The sequence below is a fragment of the Oryctolagus cuniculus genome, chromosome 10 (assembly GCF_964237555.1).
Source record: "Oryctolagus cuniculus chromosome 10, mOryCun1.1, whole genome shotgun sequence".
NCBI lineage: Eukaryota > Metazoa > Chordata > Mammalia > Lagomorpha > Leporidae > Oryctolagus > Oryctolagus cuniculus.
The window spans coordinates 94,826,992-94,844,889 of record NC_091441.1 but is presented as its reverse complement, the minus strand read 5'-3'; the positions used below and the strand labels follow the sequence as shown (position 1 = coordinate 94,844,889).

General features: G+C 44.4%; 1 protein-coding gene across 4 annotated transcripts in view; it reads left to right on the top strand.

Moving 5' to 3' along the window:
* Positions 1–17,671, top strand: part of CACNA2D3 (calcium voltage-gated channel auxiliary subunit alpha2delta 3) — an 879,489-nt gene extending 861,818 nt beyond the window's left edge. For all 4 annotated transcript variants that reach the window (XM_051851530.2, XM_051851531.2, XM_051851529.2 and 1 more), the window contains 3 exons: positions 15,006–15,121; positions 15,349–15,428; positions 17,267–17,671. In XM_051851530.2, coding sequence (XP_051707490.1) covers positions 15,006–15,121; positions 15,349–15,428; positions 17,267–17,359 — 289 coding nt within the window. In that variant the 3' untranslated portion in view covers positions 17,360–17,671. The remainder of the gene's footprint in view (positions 1–15,005; positions 15,122–15,348; positions 15,429–17,266) is intronic.
* Positions 17,672–17,898: the final 227 nt, after the last annotated feature.

Below are 17,898 nucleotides of genomic sequence, written 5' to 3'. Positions count from 1 at the left end.
AATCTTCGCGTAGTATACTAAGTTGATCTGTATATAAAGATAATTGAAAATGAATCATGATGAGGGATGGGATGGGAGAGAGAGTGGGAGATGGGATGGTTGCAGGTGGGAGGGAGGTTATGGGGGGAAAAACTGATATAATTCAAAAGTTATACTTTTGAAATTTATATTTATTAAATAAAAGTTTAAAAAAAGAAAATATTTTTAAACTTATTTTGAACATCAGAGTTAGGGAGAGAGAGAGAGATCTTCTACCTGCTGGTTCACATCCCAGATGGCCACAATGGCCAGTTCTGGGCCAGGCCCGAAGGCAAGAGCCAGAAACTTCATTCAGGTCTCCCACATGGGGGCAGGGGCCAGGTACTTGGCCATCTTCTGCTGCTTTTCCCAGGCCATTAGCAGGTAGCTGGATCAGAAGTGGAGCAGCCAGGACATGAAGCGGTACCCACAAGGGATGCTGGCTTCACAGGCTTTCACCCACTACACCACAACGCCAGCCCCCAGATATGAGATACTTTATATTGTTTTAGTATTTACATTTGATAATTTAATACCTATATGTCTGCTAAAATATCCTCATTTTTAAACCCAACATATCCATGATTTTTTTTCTTTACTGACATATAAATATCTTACCTATTATAAAGCACAATACCATGTCCGCTATTTCTAACATCTTGGCCTATGTTGACATGTTCTTAGTGACTAGTTTTCCTCTTGGCTATTTTGTCACATTTTACTGTTTGTTCACATACGTAGTAATTTTTGGATGTTGGATACTGTGGGTGTATGCTGCACAACTCTGGGATCTGGTGTACTTTAGAGAATGTGAAGCTTTTTTTGTAGCAGGTATTTAAATGATCAGTGGATTGCTTATTTTTAAAGGATTTACTTAATTATCTATTTATTTAGTTACTTGAAAGAGTTAGGGAGAAACAGATCTTCCATCCACTGGTTCTCTCCCCAGGTGGCTGAGGCTGTGCCAGGTCAAAGCCAGGGGGCTGGAACTCCATTCAGGGCTCCCACATGCATGAAAGAGCCCAAGCACAGGCCATCTTCTACTGCTTTCCCAGGCACATTGATTGGAAGTGGACCAGCCAGGACCTTACCTGGCACCCATACTGGATGCTGGCATCGCAGGTGGTTGTGTAACCTGCTGTGCTGTGTAAGCCAGCCCTTTGGTAGCTTTATTTTAGCCTCTAGGAGGTACGTCTGTTTCATTTTTGCCCCTCATCTTGAGATGCAGTATTTATTTCTTTAAACTTTTATCCTGGATTATATAGCCAGTTTCTCTGTGCTAGTTAGGAATAGTATAGAAGGATGTTTCCCCAGGTTGACTTAACACTTGGACATTTTGATTTTTAGAGTGTAAGCAACTCTTCTTTTATGTAGGAAAAATACAGATTAAAAAGGGTTGGCAATGCCAGGAACTAAAGGAAACCTAACAAAGCTGTAATAGTTCAGCTATTATCTAGCCTTGAGAAGTTAGATTTCTCAAACGATGATGTGGAGGCCAAGTATTTAATAATGTTATGTTAGGAAGGAACCTTAAAAATCACCTTTTAGATAGGAAAAATAAAGCTCCGAGAGGGAAGGGAACACTTTTCAGGGTGTCTGCGCAGTAATTTCATACTGGGAGCCTGGTTCAACCCCATTGACTTCTGACCCAGCAAGCTTCCTGTTTCCTCCTGCCTCCTTAATTTTCTTCTACTTTTCCCATACTGATGTTCTCTGTGTGGATCAAGTACATACAGAATAGGAGAAGAGTTCACATTTTTAAATGCGGGAGACTTCTTCCCCCTGTGTTTAAGTGTATTACCAATCCTCACAAAAATCTGTGAGAACACGGAAAAGAAAAAAGGTCTGAAACACTGACTTTGAGACAGTGTTGCTGGGACACGACTTGCCCTGGAATGTCCCCGTGGACGTCGGTCTCCATCGCAGTGCTGTCCTGCTGGAAGTGAATAATCGCACTGTGTTCGGATAAGGGCATGTTGCACAGGAGTGGGAATCATTAGCAGCTTTGGTTTCAGAGGTCGGATCCCCAAGCGTAGCAAACTATCTGATTTGTCTAGCCTTCTCCCTGGGACGTTAATTGAAAGCTACAGGATGTATTATTCAGAAAGCTTAGATGGAGGCATGCATTCAGCTTTTATTTCAACCGGCAGAATCTTGCTGAGCTTCCACTGTAGACCAGGCAGTGTGGAAGCTGACACTGGAGGAAGGCTCAGGGAAGGTTCCTCCAGAGGGGCTCTCAACCAAGGTGAGACAGTCAAATTGACCACATGGAAGACAGTGAGACCGCTAAGGAGGAAGTTCCTCATCCTTTCAAATAATAATCTTGGAAAAATTTCCTTCAAGTTTTAGCTTTGCTGGTTGTTAGCAAATGAGGTTCTAGAGCACACCGCTGATCACTGGTACAGTCAGGTCACTCATACGGTCTGTAAAACAGAAAAGTCTTGGTTCTTGGTTCTTATTAAAGTACAATTCCTACTCAGTGTAGAAAACTAAAACAGAGAGAAATGTATAGAGAGTAAAGTAAAAACTGCCTGCCATCTTACCACTCGGAACTGGAAGGCAGACAAATTACATGCTCGGGTTCTGGAGCCAGACAGCTTGGGTTTGAATCTGAGCTCCCCATCTCGTTGGCTGTGTAACTTTAGGCACGTGACCTAGTTTCTTCATCTACAAAATGGGGCTGAGAAGCGTTACTCACATGCTGCTGCATTTCCTTCCAGTCTTTTTTTTTCTCTTTGCAAAATGGACTTCACACTTATTAGCCAAGTTGTTTCTTGGCCCTTAGCATAGTTACCTGGATAAAAATGAGTTTTTCTTGTAGCACAAGATGTTGAACCTTTTAAAAAGCAATTATTGATCAGATGTAGACATTGCTATACCACTTACAAGCAGGCATTTCACTCTCTGGTTTCTTCTGGTTTCTGGTTTCTTCACAGTTCATGTTGCTGCTGTTCTGTTGTACTAAATGAACCCTAGTATGTACAGGGAGGTCGTGGATGAGAACGTAAAGCCAGGGAGCGAGAGACGGAAACTGTGACAACAAAGTAATGTCAACTTGCTTATTCGACCTACGGAAAGGTTCTTTGGTCTCCGTTTATCAGAGAATCGCCGCGTTGCTGCTAAACAAACAAGTTTCCACATGAGATTTTTTTTCATGGGTAGCATGGTAGGCTCTGAAATATGACCGCTTTGACTGCTAATCAGAAGCATGGCACCTATGACTTGTGCTACTTTAAGTAACTATTCTGTTAAGTTCTCTAAGCCTGAGGTGTGGCTTCTGCAAGTTGGGATTAACACTGCCTGCCTGACAGATTGAAACGGGGCAGGTTCAGGTAAAATGTCTTCGCACTGTCCTTGCATACAGTAAGTGCTCAGTGAGTCACAGACGATGGCAACTGTGATGGTGGGGATAATGATGGTGATGAATTCTAGAACACAGTGGTTGAAACAAAGACGCAAGAGACAAGCAGATCTGGCTCGGTGGAATTGTGATGCTTGATGATGTTTATGACTTGGCAAAGTTTGCTGAATTTCTCCAAGCTTGAATGTTTTCATCTATAAAATGGAGATGATGATGTTTCTTTGGGTTGGTGTGAAGATTAAAGCAGAATCGCATAGAAATGTGCTTGGTACTAGATAAACACTCCATAAATGTTAGCTATTATTGTCATTATTTATAAGAAAAGACACTAATAGTTCTAGTGAAAATATTTAACAAATTCCTTACTCTTAAAGGATTAGAAGATGATGGTTCATGTCATAATTAAGAGGATTTACTGACGAACTCAGTACCAAAAAAAAAAAAAATACTTTGAAAAGCTAAAATAATAGCCAAGTTTTGAAAGCATCTTTTTGTTGTCAACTCTTTTGAGACTCCCTTCCTGTGGGGCAGGAAAAGAAAACAGAGTCGTCCTTGCTTTTCATTCTAGAGGACCTTCCCTTCCGCATTTCAAATACAGAATACCATTCCATGCCACCTGCTTTGGGCTGACAATGCCAGCGAACTTCCTGCGCAAGTTGTTTTCAAGCTCTTAGTTGGCACCAACAACCTCAGCAAATCCGCAGTGGCCTGAGGATGAGTGCACATCATTGTGATGGTGCTCACTGATGCATTCGGTCTGCAGCAGAACCGCGGGACACTGTCTTGCAGACAAAGCATCTACCAGGCTTTTTGTGTGCTGTCCCCATCAGCAAGTGACCAACAGAATGCCATAATAAGTGCATTCCTTACATTTCTGAATAAATAAGCAAAACAAAGGCAATATGCTGGTCCATTTAATATAAGCACTTAAATGTGAAGACAAAGGAGCCCTTCCCATATGAAGTGTAATAGAGCAGGAGAGGCCTGTGCCGGTCTGGTTCTTGGCTGGCCATCTGAGGTACACCTGACGGAAAGCATGCTTGTGATTTCCAGGGCGCAGTTCCCTAAAGCTGGAATTTTCCAACTGCAGGGTGATCAGACAATGTAATGAACATCAGATGGCATTCAAGTGCATATCACCTAATAGCCTTTCACTTTAAAATGGCAGAAGGCTGAACCATGCAGGGAAAAGTTGAGAGGCAGACTTCTTCGGGCAAGGCTTGCTTTTGTTTCCCAAAGGTTAGGGTCAAGGCACAGGTGTTCTCTATGTGTACCCCAGCAGGCATTTCTGTTGTGGAGCAGAAGTGGCTGCCGATGGTTCTTGAGGTTGCAGGCTTCCTCGGTGAAGGGAGAGAGAGGCATTTCGATTTTATTCTTATTACATAGGTTCAGTGCCCATCTCTCAACCCATTGCTTTCTCCCAGGGAAGGAACTGCACCAATCAGTGCAGGTCCCAGAGACGTGCCTGGACAGGGCAGGCTCTCAGAAGCACCTGGGCTGCCTGGAGGAAGGGCGGATTCCTGCACAAAGAGGATATTGGTCCCACAAGCAGAGAGATTGGATATCAAAGAGAAAACTTCCATGAGTGGTTGGGCAGGGCCCTCTTTTTTTTCTTCCTTCCTGATAACAACCAGAAGCAAAGAGATGTTGGACCTTGAGGAGTTGTGAGGTTAAGCAAGTCTGAGGTGTTTCAACCTTGTACTCTATTCTGTAAAGACCATTTGCCAGGGAGACTGTGCTGCTTTGAATTATATTTTTATCTTTTACTGTTGTGCCATTGTTATTCAATAAGCATTAGTGCTTAGCTGGTGTGTTGCAAACAAAAATAAAGAGGTCTCTGCCTTGCTCTCGAAGGTTGGGACAACGTGGTAAACTTGTTCCTTTGATTCCTAGGCTGATCCTCTGGGGCATGCAGTGCTGCTCCTCCATGGTCCCTGAATTCTAGTGACTGCATTTCAGTTAAGATCAGTGATTACTGATAGACTTTTCTCTTGGTACAATCGTAGGTTTGTACATCAGTGTTGTTCATAAAAGGAATTTGAAATATTTCCTTCTTTCCTGTGCTTTGAAGCAGTTCAAGTATTTTAGAACTACATATGCCTTGACATGCTAAAATGATTCATCTGTGAAATTACCACGCCTGCCGCTTTTGGGGGTTGAGGTGAGCAGGTGAGGCAGAATGGTCCATTTTTCCCCCTGTTCAGGCCGGGTATGAGGAGGTGCTGGTCTCACCACTCTTAACCTCCTCCCTGCCCTGAGTAGCATGGCTGCAGAGTTACTGTAGAACATGTCCTGATATTTAAATTTAGCTGGGCATTAAAGAATCATGAAAAGTTTGCTCTCCACACCTTATGAGCCTGGGCCTGTGTAAGGCACTTGAGTGCATGGTGGTGGTGGCGGCGGGGGTGGGGTGGGGGTGGGGGTGGGGGGGCATGGAGAACAGGATCGAGGTGAAGAGCCACAGTCATGTCAAAGATCAACTGGAGACCAGCCCAGCACAGAAGAGGGTCCGTGCTGGCTCTAAATACTTGGCTGTGATTTCCTCAGTGTCTCATTTTTGCTCTGGATAAACTCCGCACAACCCCTACAGGATGGACACATACAAAGCGGGAAAGACTTCAGTTGCCATTCAAAGTGTCTGAAGATGTGATCCCACCCATTCATTTTCCAAGACAGAGTTATGTACCCCTTTAATGAAAGGCGAGCCAACTGAGTTCTCCAAATGTGCAGTGCTGGGACCCTCTGGGCCTGTTGCCTGTTACCCCGGGGCTCCTCCGCATTTGGCCTGCTTGTTCCGGGAGAGCAGTAGGGAAGCGTCACCATCACTTTCGTCATCTGCTCTGCAGAGCCCCCCTCTAAAGACAGCGCCCGTCTAACGGTCTGCCTTGTCGGGGAAGCTGGCTTAAAACCACATCGTCTTTTTCCCTGCAGGTCCTCCAGTCCGTAGTAAATGGGAAAGAGGGGACTGGGTTATTTCAGTTCCAGCACTGGACACATCAAAATTGCTTCCCTCTTCCCGCCTCCCTTTCCCTGGAGGACCTAATTTATTTCACGCATTGTGACCCATCCTGGCTTAGCAATGAGACCACTGTGATTCTCTCTGCAGGCATTTCCCGCCTCGCCTCTTTTGGCCCCCAGGCAAACGCAGCCGGTCACAGCCCCTCTGCACTGTGATGTCAGCCATGCTGCTGGGCCCAGCTGGCTGGAGGTGTGTTTTATGGAGTTCAACCCTGCACCCTGGGCCATAAATACACATTGTACACATAAATGTACAGCTAACATTGCCCAGGCCCCTCTGAAGCACCATGTTAATAAGCAGACAGTAAGTCTTTAAAATATGGAAAAGCAGTTAATCTTTCCGCCGGCAAGTCCTTTGTAGGGGGTGGTTTGCCTCTGCCTCTGTGTAGCTGCAGTGCAGGGCTTTTCATCTCCCAGGATTTGGGAAGGAGGAAGTTTGCTGCGGGGCTCCATGCTAAGTGTGTTAAAAGCAATTTCTTGCCTGAGTTGTCATTAAGCATCTACGTGGAGTGACCACCCTGGATCTGCCTTCAGGGAGCTTGAGCACAGATAATGCCAATGCAGTACAGGGAATCGGGGGCAAGCATTTGGCACCATTGTGAAGACAGTGCTTGGGATGCCACGTTCCATACTGGAGTGCCCTGGTTCTAGTCCTGCCTCGGCTCCTGACTAGAGCCTCCCACTCGTGAGCACCGTGGGAGGCAGCAGGTGATGACTCACGCATGTGGCTGCCTGCCTCCCATGTGGGTGCATTGCGTTCTGGGCTCCTGGGCACTTGGGGATTGAGCCAGCCGATGGAAGGTGGTTCTCTCGCTGACTGTCCTGCGACTTCCAAATCAAACACTCAAGTAAAGAAAAAAATTAAGGAAAAAAATCTGCTCAACCACTGTTACTCTAGGAAGATAGTTAGCCTGCTGTCTCCTCATCTGTAAAATGGGCATAATGGATTTATGTAGGTGTCTTTGAGATTCAGTTTTCTCATCGGTAAAATACGAGGCAATCCTCCTTGTCCCTACTGCTCCATTTTATAAGTGTTTTAAGAAAGAAGACAGGGACAGTTTGTCCTTCCAAAGAACTTGAGAATTACAGAGGAAGTCCAAGTTCCTTGTGACAGTTATTGTCCCTTAGTATTTCCCTGAAGATAAGCACTGTTGTTGATTGGGTGTGTGTGCTTCCTTGTATTCTCCATCATTCCACACATTAAAGAGAAGGAATGAATTTACAGAAATTTTTATTTTGTGCTCACTTTATGTGTAATGCCAAGTAGTTCTTATCAGGCAGGTTATGCAAATTAAGATGCCCAAAGTGCTTGGGTCACTGAACTCATTCACGGTGCAGAGCTAGAAGAAGGGGAACCTGAAGGGGTGAAAGGACCGTCCTCCTGTCCTCCAGAGGCTCCCCCGCACCGTCTTTCCTTCCTTGTCCTGTTTGTACTTCCTCTACCCTCACCTCCTTCTCTTCTCCCTCTCTGGGTGATGGCGTGGCTAGAAGGACCAGATGGGTGCTCAGCAAGCAGAAGGTACAGGGAGCCCATACATGCTTGGTCTACTGGAGAGGCCCAAGGGCAGGTTTGTAGCTTGCGTGTAACTTAGTGAGCCAACAGGGAGACCAAATGTGTCCCACTTGGAAAAATGGGTATTATCGGTTGGTTGATGTAAAGACAGCATAGGTAAGAGCTGTCAACCTAGGGAGGACGGGGCCTTTGTCTTATGAATATGTGATTTCAACTAGTCTTCCCAATCTTTTTTATCTATAGGAAGAGAATTCATATGCTCACTTTTCATTTGTGTTGAGCTTACATAAGCTCCGCTAATTCAGTACAGTTTCTCCATGTCTATTGTGAGTCATGGGCATCTTACTTATTTGCTGTCTCTACTTAATACATCTGATGAGTTCTGCCCATCCCATTTGTGTGCCTTTGTTTGGGAGGGTTAAATGCATATGTAGTACTTACAGGAGATACAGTGCAGTATTTCACCATGTATAATAATCCAAAACAAATGGAAAGCTATAAATATTCTTACATGCATATTCTTAAGTATCCAAAATCTGTATATAGTTTTTGCAACACTATTTTCCTACGTACTGTATCTTAGATCCCAATTCATGGTAGTCAGTAGGGAAACCTCTGTCCTTTCACCTGGTGCCAAGGAGACCACTGTAGCTTGCTTACTTAGTTAACATCCCTATTGATATGCAAATGGGAAGAGGGTTCCTTATTTTTCCTTTTAATGAATAACTCCACCAACCTCTTTATACATGACATCTTGGGTTCCTAAACAAGAATTTCTCTTCCGAAAATCAAAACTGCTGTAAATGGTTTCTGACGCCTGCTGTTCTGGTAGAGCTGGTTAAGTCACCACCTATAATGATGGCATCCCATCGTGGAGCGCAGGTTTGAGTCCCTGCTAATGTGCCATAGCAGGGAGCTGGATCAGAAGTGGGGCAGCCGGGACGGATGCTGGCAGTGCAGGCAGCAGCTTTACCCACTATGCTGCAGCGCCAGCCCCACTGTAAATCTTATTATGGAAGAAATTTTTTTTAAAATAAAGTAATGTAATTATACTCTCCCATCTGCAGCTCAGAGCAGTACTCACTTCTTCAGACTTTGGCCAAAAGTCTGATATTACCAGTTACTTTCATTTTGGCCAGTCGAATACAAAGTGCGTTTTATGATTACCATTCCCCTGTATTGAAATCCGACTGTAGTGAGATTGAGACCCTTTTGGCATATATGTTGTCCAGCTGTGTCACCTGTGAATTGTCTTATGGATTTTGATGTTGGATAGCCAGCAGCTTCCCTTCTTTTTGTAAAACCCATTTTTCTTGTTGTTTTTACCATTGTCCAGACTACTTTTTATATTTACTCTTCTAACAGAATTTTTGAGTCATAAACTCAAAATCTGCCAAAATGGTATTGGACTTTCGAGATCATTCTAAAGTAAAAGGTTAAAGCAGAAATGACATCTTTACAGTATGCACGGTGCTCTCCGTAACTATTGCACCCTTCCACTTTTAGGTTGACTTTGTATGTTCTTCAGTCAAGTTTCCTTGTTGTCTTTACAAAGGCATGTGTTCCTCTGGATTTGCTTATGGGCATTTTATGGTCAGTGTAACTATAAACAAGCAAGGGTTCTTTTTCTCATAATGCCTTTTCATTGGTTAGAGTCAGGCTGTGGTTTTATATGTGGATCCTGCACCTAGTGGGCTTCCCGAGTCCTTCGATGAGTTCCAGCCGTGGACCCCTAAGTTCTGGTGGGTTTGCTGAGGACACAGTGGCAGCTGTGCTGGGATACTACGTGGTCATGTTCTCCAGGGGGCAGCCTCTCCATTTCAATTTTGTTCATGGCATTTGGTCTGCTCATGCTTTTTATGACTTGGTCAAATGTAGCTAATTTATACTTCTTTCCTCAAAAGTGTGTTCTAAGTTTTGAATATATAATAGCCGCCAAAAAATGGTTTAATTGGTTGTAATGTTACTCTCTGGCTGTTTTCTTGATCATGAGTGTCAAAAGTAGGTTTATGTCAATGTCCTTTAAAAGTTTATTTACAGAAGCGGGGTTGCGGGGGGAGGTGATGAGAGAATCTCTGCATCTGGTAGTTCATTCCCCAAGCCAGGATAGAGCCAGGCTGAAAACAGGAGCAGGGAAGTCAATCTAAGTCTCCCACAGGGGTTGCAAGGACCTCATTCCCAGAGCTGCTGACTCCTGCCTCGTAGGGTACACGTCAGCAGGAACCTGGATTCCGAGGCAGAGCCGGGATGCCAGTCTAGGGACTCTGATGCAACCCAGGCAGGGCTTTCACTGCCAGGCCAAACACGAACTCCTTACAATATTCTTTGACACCAGTTTGATTCTGTCCGTAATCACAGTTTTATCTGCATTTTACTTTGATCAGTATAAATTCCGTCACTGAGCAGGTACTTCCTGAGAACGTGCTCTGTCGCAGACTCACCGACGAGCAGTCAGATGCAGCCTTAGTCCTGCAGAAACTGCAGTGCATGAGTGGGGCACAGGGGAGCATGTGCAGAGGGAAGAGAGGCAGAGGAAGATGACAAGTGCAGAGGGCACTGGTGTCCTTGCAGGTGCAGATCCAGCTGGAGTGGCGAGGACCACAGTCTGACTGCAGTAGTTCTGGAAAAGAGCAGTTAGCAGGAAAGCGATGGGGAAGAAGATAATTCTTAGTAGGGGTTGCACTATCAAAGAGGATCGAGAAACAGGGCATGTTTGTTACCAGAAAGGAAGGGTGTGTTAGTCAGCTTTTCATTACTACAACTGAAATACCAGAGAGAAGCTACTTGGGAAGGAAAGATGCTTATTTCAGCTCATGGCTTTGGAAGATCACAGGCCAGGACCGGCAGCCCCATGGCTCTGGTCTGATGAGGACTGTAAGTAGAACAGGTGCAGAGAGAGGATCATGCATGAACCACAAAGCAGAGAGCAGCCAGGCCCAAGTCTATTCCAAGGATATGCCCCCAAGTCAAACTACTGAACACCATGACTGAAGCAAGTCTCCAGCTATAATATGATGATGTAAGACTTTGGGGACCAAGTTTCCAGGACAGAGATATTTGGGGAACAATCAACTGCTATCGGGACTATAGCAGAAAGGCTAGTAGATAAGGGAGACTACTTAGGCCGTGGTCACCTGCCTCTTCCTTTCAGTTAGTCGCATCCTTGTGGAAGCCTGAGACGAAGGCTTTGGAGAAGAGCATCAGTCCTCAATCCGTGGCTCGGCAGGGCAGACAATAGTAGGGGCACAGATGCAGGTTCATGTTTTTCCAGTTTCTTGATTGGAAAACTTAGTTCAATCATGGAAACTTGTTTCCCCAATGAGAGTATTAAAAGTTACATGACACAAATCTGATTCTGGCTGTTTCCAAAATTTCAAGTAATGATTAAATGTCTTTTTTTTTTAAAAATTTCCTATTTCCAAATGTATTCTAGTTTAGAAGAATACATATTGATGCTTTCTTCTTTTCCAATGTATTGTAGTTTCTATGGCTTGAAAATAATTTATATTCTATTTTGTTTAGCACTGAAGAAATTCTTTAAGAGTGTATTTATTTGAAAGAGCAACAGAGGGAAGAAGAGAGAGACCTTCCTGCTGGTTTACTCTCCAAATGGCCACAACAGCCAGGGCTCAGCCCGGTGCCAGGAACTCCATGCAGGTGCCATTTGGGCCATCTCCCACTGCCTTCCCAGGTGCATTAACAGGAAGTGAGATCAGAAACAGCAGCACAGAGTCCAACCAGCACTACCATATGGGATGCTGGTATCCCAAGCAGCAGCTTAACCTGCTGGGTCACAATGCCAGCCCCTCTGAATATATGTTGCTCAACACCTTGTTTTTTTAAAGATTTATTCTATTTGGAAGGCAAAAGTACATAGAGAGAAAGAGATCTTCCATGCACTGACTGATTCCCTAAATGGTTGCAAGAGCCAGGGATTGGACAGACTGAAGCCAGGAGCCTAGAACTCCACTTAGGCCTCTCAGATGGGTTGCAGAGGTCCAAGCACTTGGGTTTCACTTCAAACCAGCTCCCTGATAACGCACCTGGGACTAGAACTGGCACTCAGATCGGATGCTCATGTCATAGAAGGTGGCTGACCCCACTTTGCAGTGATGACAGCCCTTGCACAATATTCTTTTTTTAAAGATTCAGAGGCAGAGGGAGAGAGAAGTCCTCCATCCACTGGTTGACTCCCCAGATGGCTACAAGCAACAGCTGGAGCTGCACCAATTCAAAGGCAGCATCTTCTTCTGGGTCTTCCACGTGGGTGCAGGGAGCTGCGTCCTAAATAGAGGAGCCGGGACTCAAACTGGTACCCACATAGGACACAGACACTGCAGGTAGCAGTCTTACCTGCCATGCCACAGCACCGGCCTCACATAATACTTTTAAAAGACTCTGTGTTTGGCTGGTGCCGTAGCTCACTAGGCTAATCCCCCGCCTGTGGCACCAGGACCCTGGGTTCTAGTCCTGGTCGGGGCACCGGATTCTGTCCCGGTTGCTCCTCTTCCAGTCAAGCTGTCTGCTGTGGTCCAGGAAGGCAGTGGAGGATGGCCCAAGTGCTTGGGCCCTGCACCCCATGGGAGACCAGGAGGAAGCTCCTGGCTTCGGATCAGCACGGTGCGTCGGCCGCAGCGGCCATTGAGAGGTGAACCAACAGTAAAGGAAGACCTTTGTCTCTCTCTCTCACTGTTCACTCTGCCTGTCCAAAAAAAAAAAAAAAAATTAGGTGTTCACCAATCCTTTTTATTTCTACATGTTTTCTATGTTATCATTACATACCTGATTCATATTTTGTTAGTAATATTTTCTAATTAATCTGAATATTTGCATAATATTATTGCATCTGTTCTTGTTTACAGTTAACAATTTTCTGGTACATTTTTCTTCTTCCCATCTCATTCGGTTTTAGGAGTGTATGGCAAAGAGCGTAATGCTGTCATACATCCAGTTTAAGGGTCTCTGCCTTTTAATATGTGTATTGACACCCTCACATTTACTTTATTTTTCCAAACTATTTATTTATCTCAAAGTCTGAGATACACAGAGAGGTCTTCTATCCACTGGTTCACTCTGCAACAGCCAGAATTGTGCCGATCTGAAGCCAGGAGCTTCTTCCGGGTCTCCCACCTGGGTGCAGGGGCCCAAGGACTTGGGCTATCTTTCACTGCTTTCCCAGGCCATAGCAGAGAGCTGGATCAGAAGTGGAGCAGCCGGGACTTGAACCAGTGCCTACAGCGGATGCTGGCACTGCAGGTGGCAGCTTTGCCGGCCGCTCACATTTACTTTAATTGGCAATAGTTTAAGGCTAATACTGGCAGGTGTGTGTGTGTCTGAAAACCCAATAGAATATCACATTTTTCCTACCTTTAATCTTCTGTAATTGTGTAGTTTTTTTAGAATCTGTTTTCTTCTGTATACTGACATATCTGAGAGCTCCTTTTATCCATTCTCTGAAAACCTCTAAGTGATGTTTCTTCATTTTCAGTATTCCAATTCAGACACTGGTTTTCATTCTCAGCTTTCCATCTTTGATAGTGCAGAGTTTCACTCAGCTTTGGATAAGACCTTTCAAAGAAATGAACAGGAAGAATAAAGAAAAGAGACCAAAAACTTGGAAAGGGTGACCCAACAGAAGAAAGTGCTTCATGTAATGGGTTCATTTGGTCTAATTTTCTAGTCAGCCAGTTTTTCCTAGACTTGTGTGACCTTCATTTTGCACTTCTGAGACTCTTAACCTGCCTCTGGTGGATCACGTGCTCTCTGATGGACGTTACCTCAGGTAGGGTATGATATGGTGATAGACGTGGTTCTAGCCGTTATCCTCTTTGTACTGAGCTATGTCCGTGCATAGGTGAGGGAAGGTAAAGCGGAGATTTGTTATTCACTGCGAAACAGCAAGGCTGAACATTGTGTTTCAAGGCAGGGGTGGAAGGGGCAGAGAGTAGGCCCAAGTGTGGACAGGGGTTTTGCAAGGAAGTAGGTATCACTGCCTACTTAGTAAGTGAGAAAAAGTGGGAGTCCCTTTCTTTACAATTCTCTGCCAAGCAAAAGGATTATCTTCATTGCAGGATTTCAGTTCACCTTGAGGATACACTATAGAGGACAGAATACGTTTGTGGAAAGGAAGATGATTAAGGATCAAACTCCTGGAGAAATGGTTAGGTTGGAATCTATTTTGATTACTCAGTGGTTCCTCCAGACAGTCATTAGAGACTGTTACTAAAGGATCATTTTTACAGGGACATTATTCTGTCCTGTCACTGGCTTGGATATCCTGACAGTGGCATCATCATGCTAATTTTAGACTTGCTTCTGCATGGACTCTGCCCTCGGAGAATGGTAAAGTCTTCTAGTTGACCTGAATTAACTTCATCCAAAGATTATTCCTCTAACATGGTACGTCCAAGAGTCTAGGAAGGTCACCGTCTCTCTTGCCATCGGTTTTTGATGGCTTGAGGGAAGGACGAAAGAAAACTCTAACTAGCAGAGTGTCAAATGCAACCAGCAGTCCATTGCCTCCTCCCAGAGCCTAAACTTAAGTCTGGAAAGGCCTAACCTCTTAACTTTTGGAAGCTGTAATTCATTCTTGTGCTGCATACAGGTGACTTTCCACTTTGAGGCAAGCATTCGGCGCAGTGGTTAGGATATCTGTATGCTAGAGCAAAGTGCCTGAGTTCAAGTCCCACCTGCACTTCCAATCCCAGCTTTTTGCAAAGGTGCTTCCGGAGAAGCACCAGTGATGGCCAGAAGCACTTGGGTTACTGCACGTGACTGTGTTAAATCCAGATGCAGTTCCTAATGATTGGCTTTGTCCAGGTCCAGTCATAGCTGTCCCTGGCATTTAGGGGGTGACCCTACACACCCTCTAAACAACCTGATTTCTTTTTTTTAATTAACCTGGTGCCTCCAAGGTGAGTTGTATGAGCTGCCTGAGCCATAGCTAAGTTTTGCTGAGTAACACTTGGTATTTATCGTGAAGGACGTCACGTAAAAACTCAACTTTCTTAGGAAAGCAGGGCGAAGTTCTCTTTGTAGCTCGTTAACTGAGGGGTGGTAAATGACCTCATGGTCCTGCTGCCTCTTTTCCCACAGGTCCTTTGTCATTCAGCAGATCCCAAGCAGCAATCTGTTCATGGTGGTGGTGGACAGCAGCTGCCTCTGCGAGTCCGTGGCGCCCATCACCATGGCACCCATTGAAATCAGGTATATCCTTTCGTGTAAAGGTCCAGCCACCACTGCAGACACCAGGAAGAGGGATCAACAGCAAGGGAACTTGGGGTGGGGAGGGAGGCAGAGAATGGAGAGGGAAAAATCTCTATTCTTTCTGCTGTTGGAGAGAAAATTGGGTAAGGGAGCAAGGTGCCCAGCCTTGAGTTCTGAGAGGCAGAGCAGGAGAAGCCACCCTTGGAAATGTGCCTTAACTACAGTCAACATAATGAATCCCTCAAGTGTGAACGCTTAAAGGCCCAGAAGATCAGAAGGCGTCCGGAATCTTGCCATGGCTTCCATCCTGAGGTAAGACTAAGAACTGCTCCAGAACCAGAACCATAGCCGAAAAGGTTACTGTGAAAAAAACCCTTCAAGAAACTCAAAATGATACAGACTAATCGTCTTCTGCTTGTAGCCCCTCAGTGTCTTCTTATGTAGTCCATGTTTCAGTCTTTTCGTGTTACAGCCATGTGCATTTTCAGTAACTTACCTTATCATGGATCACACACCATGTATTTTGACCAAGGTGAGTTACTTACTTTAAATGGAAGTTAAGTCATTTCTCCGCACCTTATTTTTAGATAGCCTTGTTAAATGAGAAATCCATTTGAAGCGAGAGTGGCGACATTAATATCAGATAAAGAATCACGATTTATGCAGGTAGAGTAATAATCCTCTAAGGCCCTGAAGCACATGAAATCAGGAAGTAGAAAGGCATTCCATTTATACTCAAAGTGAGAGGGGAAAATTAAGCATACGAAGAAAGGTGACCCAATCCTAGGGTCAGGTGATTAATGGGAGAAAGCCTCCTGCAGTGCAGGAGGCAAAAACGGTTTTGATCTACACAAATACCACAAGTTGGAAAATGAACCTCACTCCCCACCATGGAAAGCTTGCCTAGACCAATGCCAGCAGAGCCCTCTGAGTGCTCACTTCACCTTTAGCAAACAGCTTGGATATTTTATACAACATCAAAGTCCTAGAATAAGCGGTACAGTCAATATATTGGCAACAGGAGCCTGGGATTTATTAAAAGTGGATGCACCTATATTCAAAAGAGTGTCGGACAAGATGCAGTCTACACATATATGCTGAAAGTTCCATGATGGGCTCTTATAAAGGCTGTATGTAAGAATACAAATAAGGCGGACCTAAGGTAAACGTGCAGAAATCAGTGGTTTTTGAGCTTTTAGAACTAATGGGATGAAGTCACAGGGCAGAGTATCTTCAGACTTACATGGTAGATGTATTATTTTACCTGGTAAAATAACGTTCTCATCAGAAATTACATATAGACACTTTCCATTCCAAGACCAGAAAGCTACTAAATGGGAGGAGATCCAAAATTATATAAAAATAACTTGTATAGAACTGAAGGTTTTTTTCCCATAGACATTTTAAAAAATATTCTGCGTCAGATACTAAAGAGTTGTTTCAAATTGAAAAGTAAAGTAACAACATCCAGAAATAAAGCAAGTAGATGAAAGATACAGTTGCAGGGCTAACAGTGAAATGTCCAGCTCTGCAGCCTCTCTTCTGGGCATCTTTACAATAGGCAGTGTCAGGGCCTGTAATCAACATTTGCTAAGGACCTACATTTAATACTGGCTGTATCAATAAAGAAGGGACAAGAAAAATAAATGCCCATGAATAAGGAAAGCACTAAACAGACTGATTAATGGAGCTGGAGCAATTTGTCAGTTAGCAGACAGAAGGCATGCTGCAGAAAGGAGTACATTGTGTGATTATTTCGTAAAGCAGGGACTCCCCTTCTCCCAACTAAGACCCCCCCAACAGTGTCCCTAGCCAACTCTGGGACACGTTGTGAACCTTAGATGGACTCTTGCTTCCATTACGACAGAGAAAACTTCAAAGTGCAATATTTACCTTTATTACCAGTAGTCTTTATGATTTGCATTATTGATATGCAAAGAATATCCAGAAGATCTTACACACTGACAAGTGGAATCCAGTCTCTAATGTGCCGAAACTTAGAGACATCTACAACCCTGCCTCATCTAGGTCCTAGAAGGTAGCGTTCTTACTGTGGGGTGGGAGAAGCTGGGGGCTGCACTGTGGCTTGGCATGTGTAAGGGACCCTGGAACCCATTTCTGCTCTCACCAACCCCTGCCTCTCCCTGCAGGAGAATGCCAGGGAGTGTGGGGGTGTGCCGAGCCTCCAGGCCAGCGTGGCCCTGCTTCTGCTCCCTCTGCTGCTGCTGCTGTTCTCCAGGTGACCCTGACGAGATGTATTCTTGGCATGCTAAATCATGGATAAACTGTGAACCAAAATATGGTGCGACATAGGGGACATGAAATATAGTCCAACCATCAGCATCTCATGATTTTAAACTGTGCGTGATAGAAACTCTTCACAATATGTTGATAAAAAAAAAGTTACCTTTTTACTTTGCCAGTCATGCAAATGTGATAATCGCCCTCCATCAGAAACGGGACTACAGGTGGTAGGCACCGTCCCTTCTGCTTGAACCCCATTGAAACCAATTTAAAACTGTGTACTTTTTCAATAAAGTATATCAAAATCATAATCTCCTTGTTGGATTTTATCACTTCAGTGCTGGCAATACAAACTTAAAATGCACCTCGAAACAGTCCCCCATTCCAGAAACCATTAGAGCACGGTAGTTGGCAGGGCCATTCTTTTACAGCAGATTTCAAATATTTAATGATCATTTATGCTGCTCTCTTCTACGAATGTTTACAGAAGTTAACCCAGTATGTACGTGGGAACTCTGAATTTTGCTAAACAAGAGTC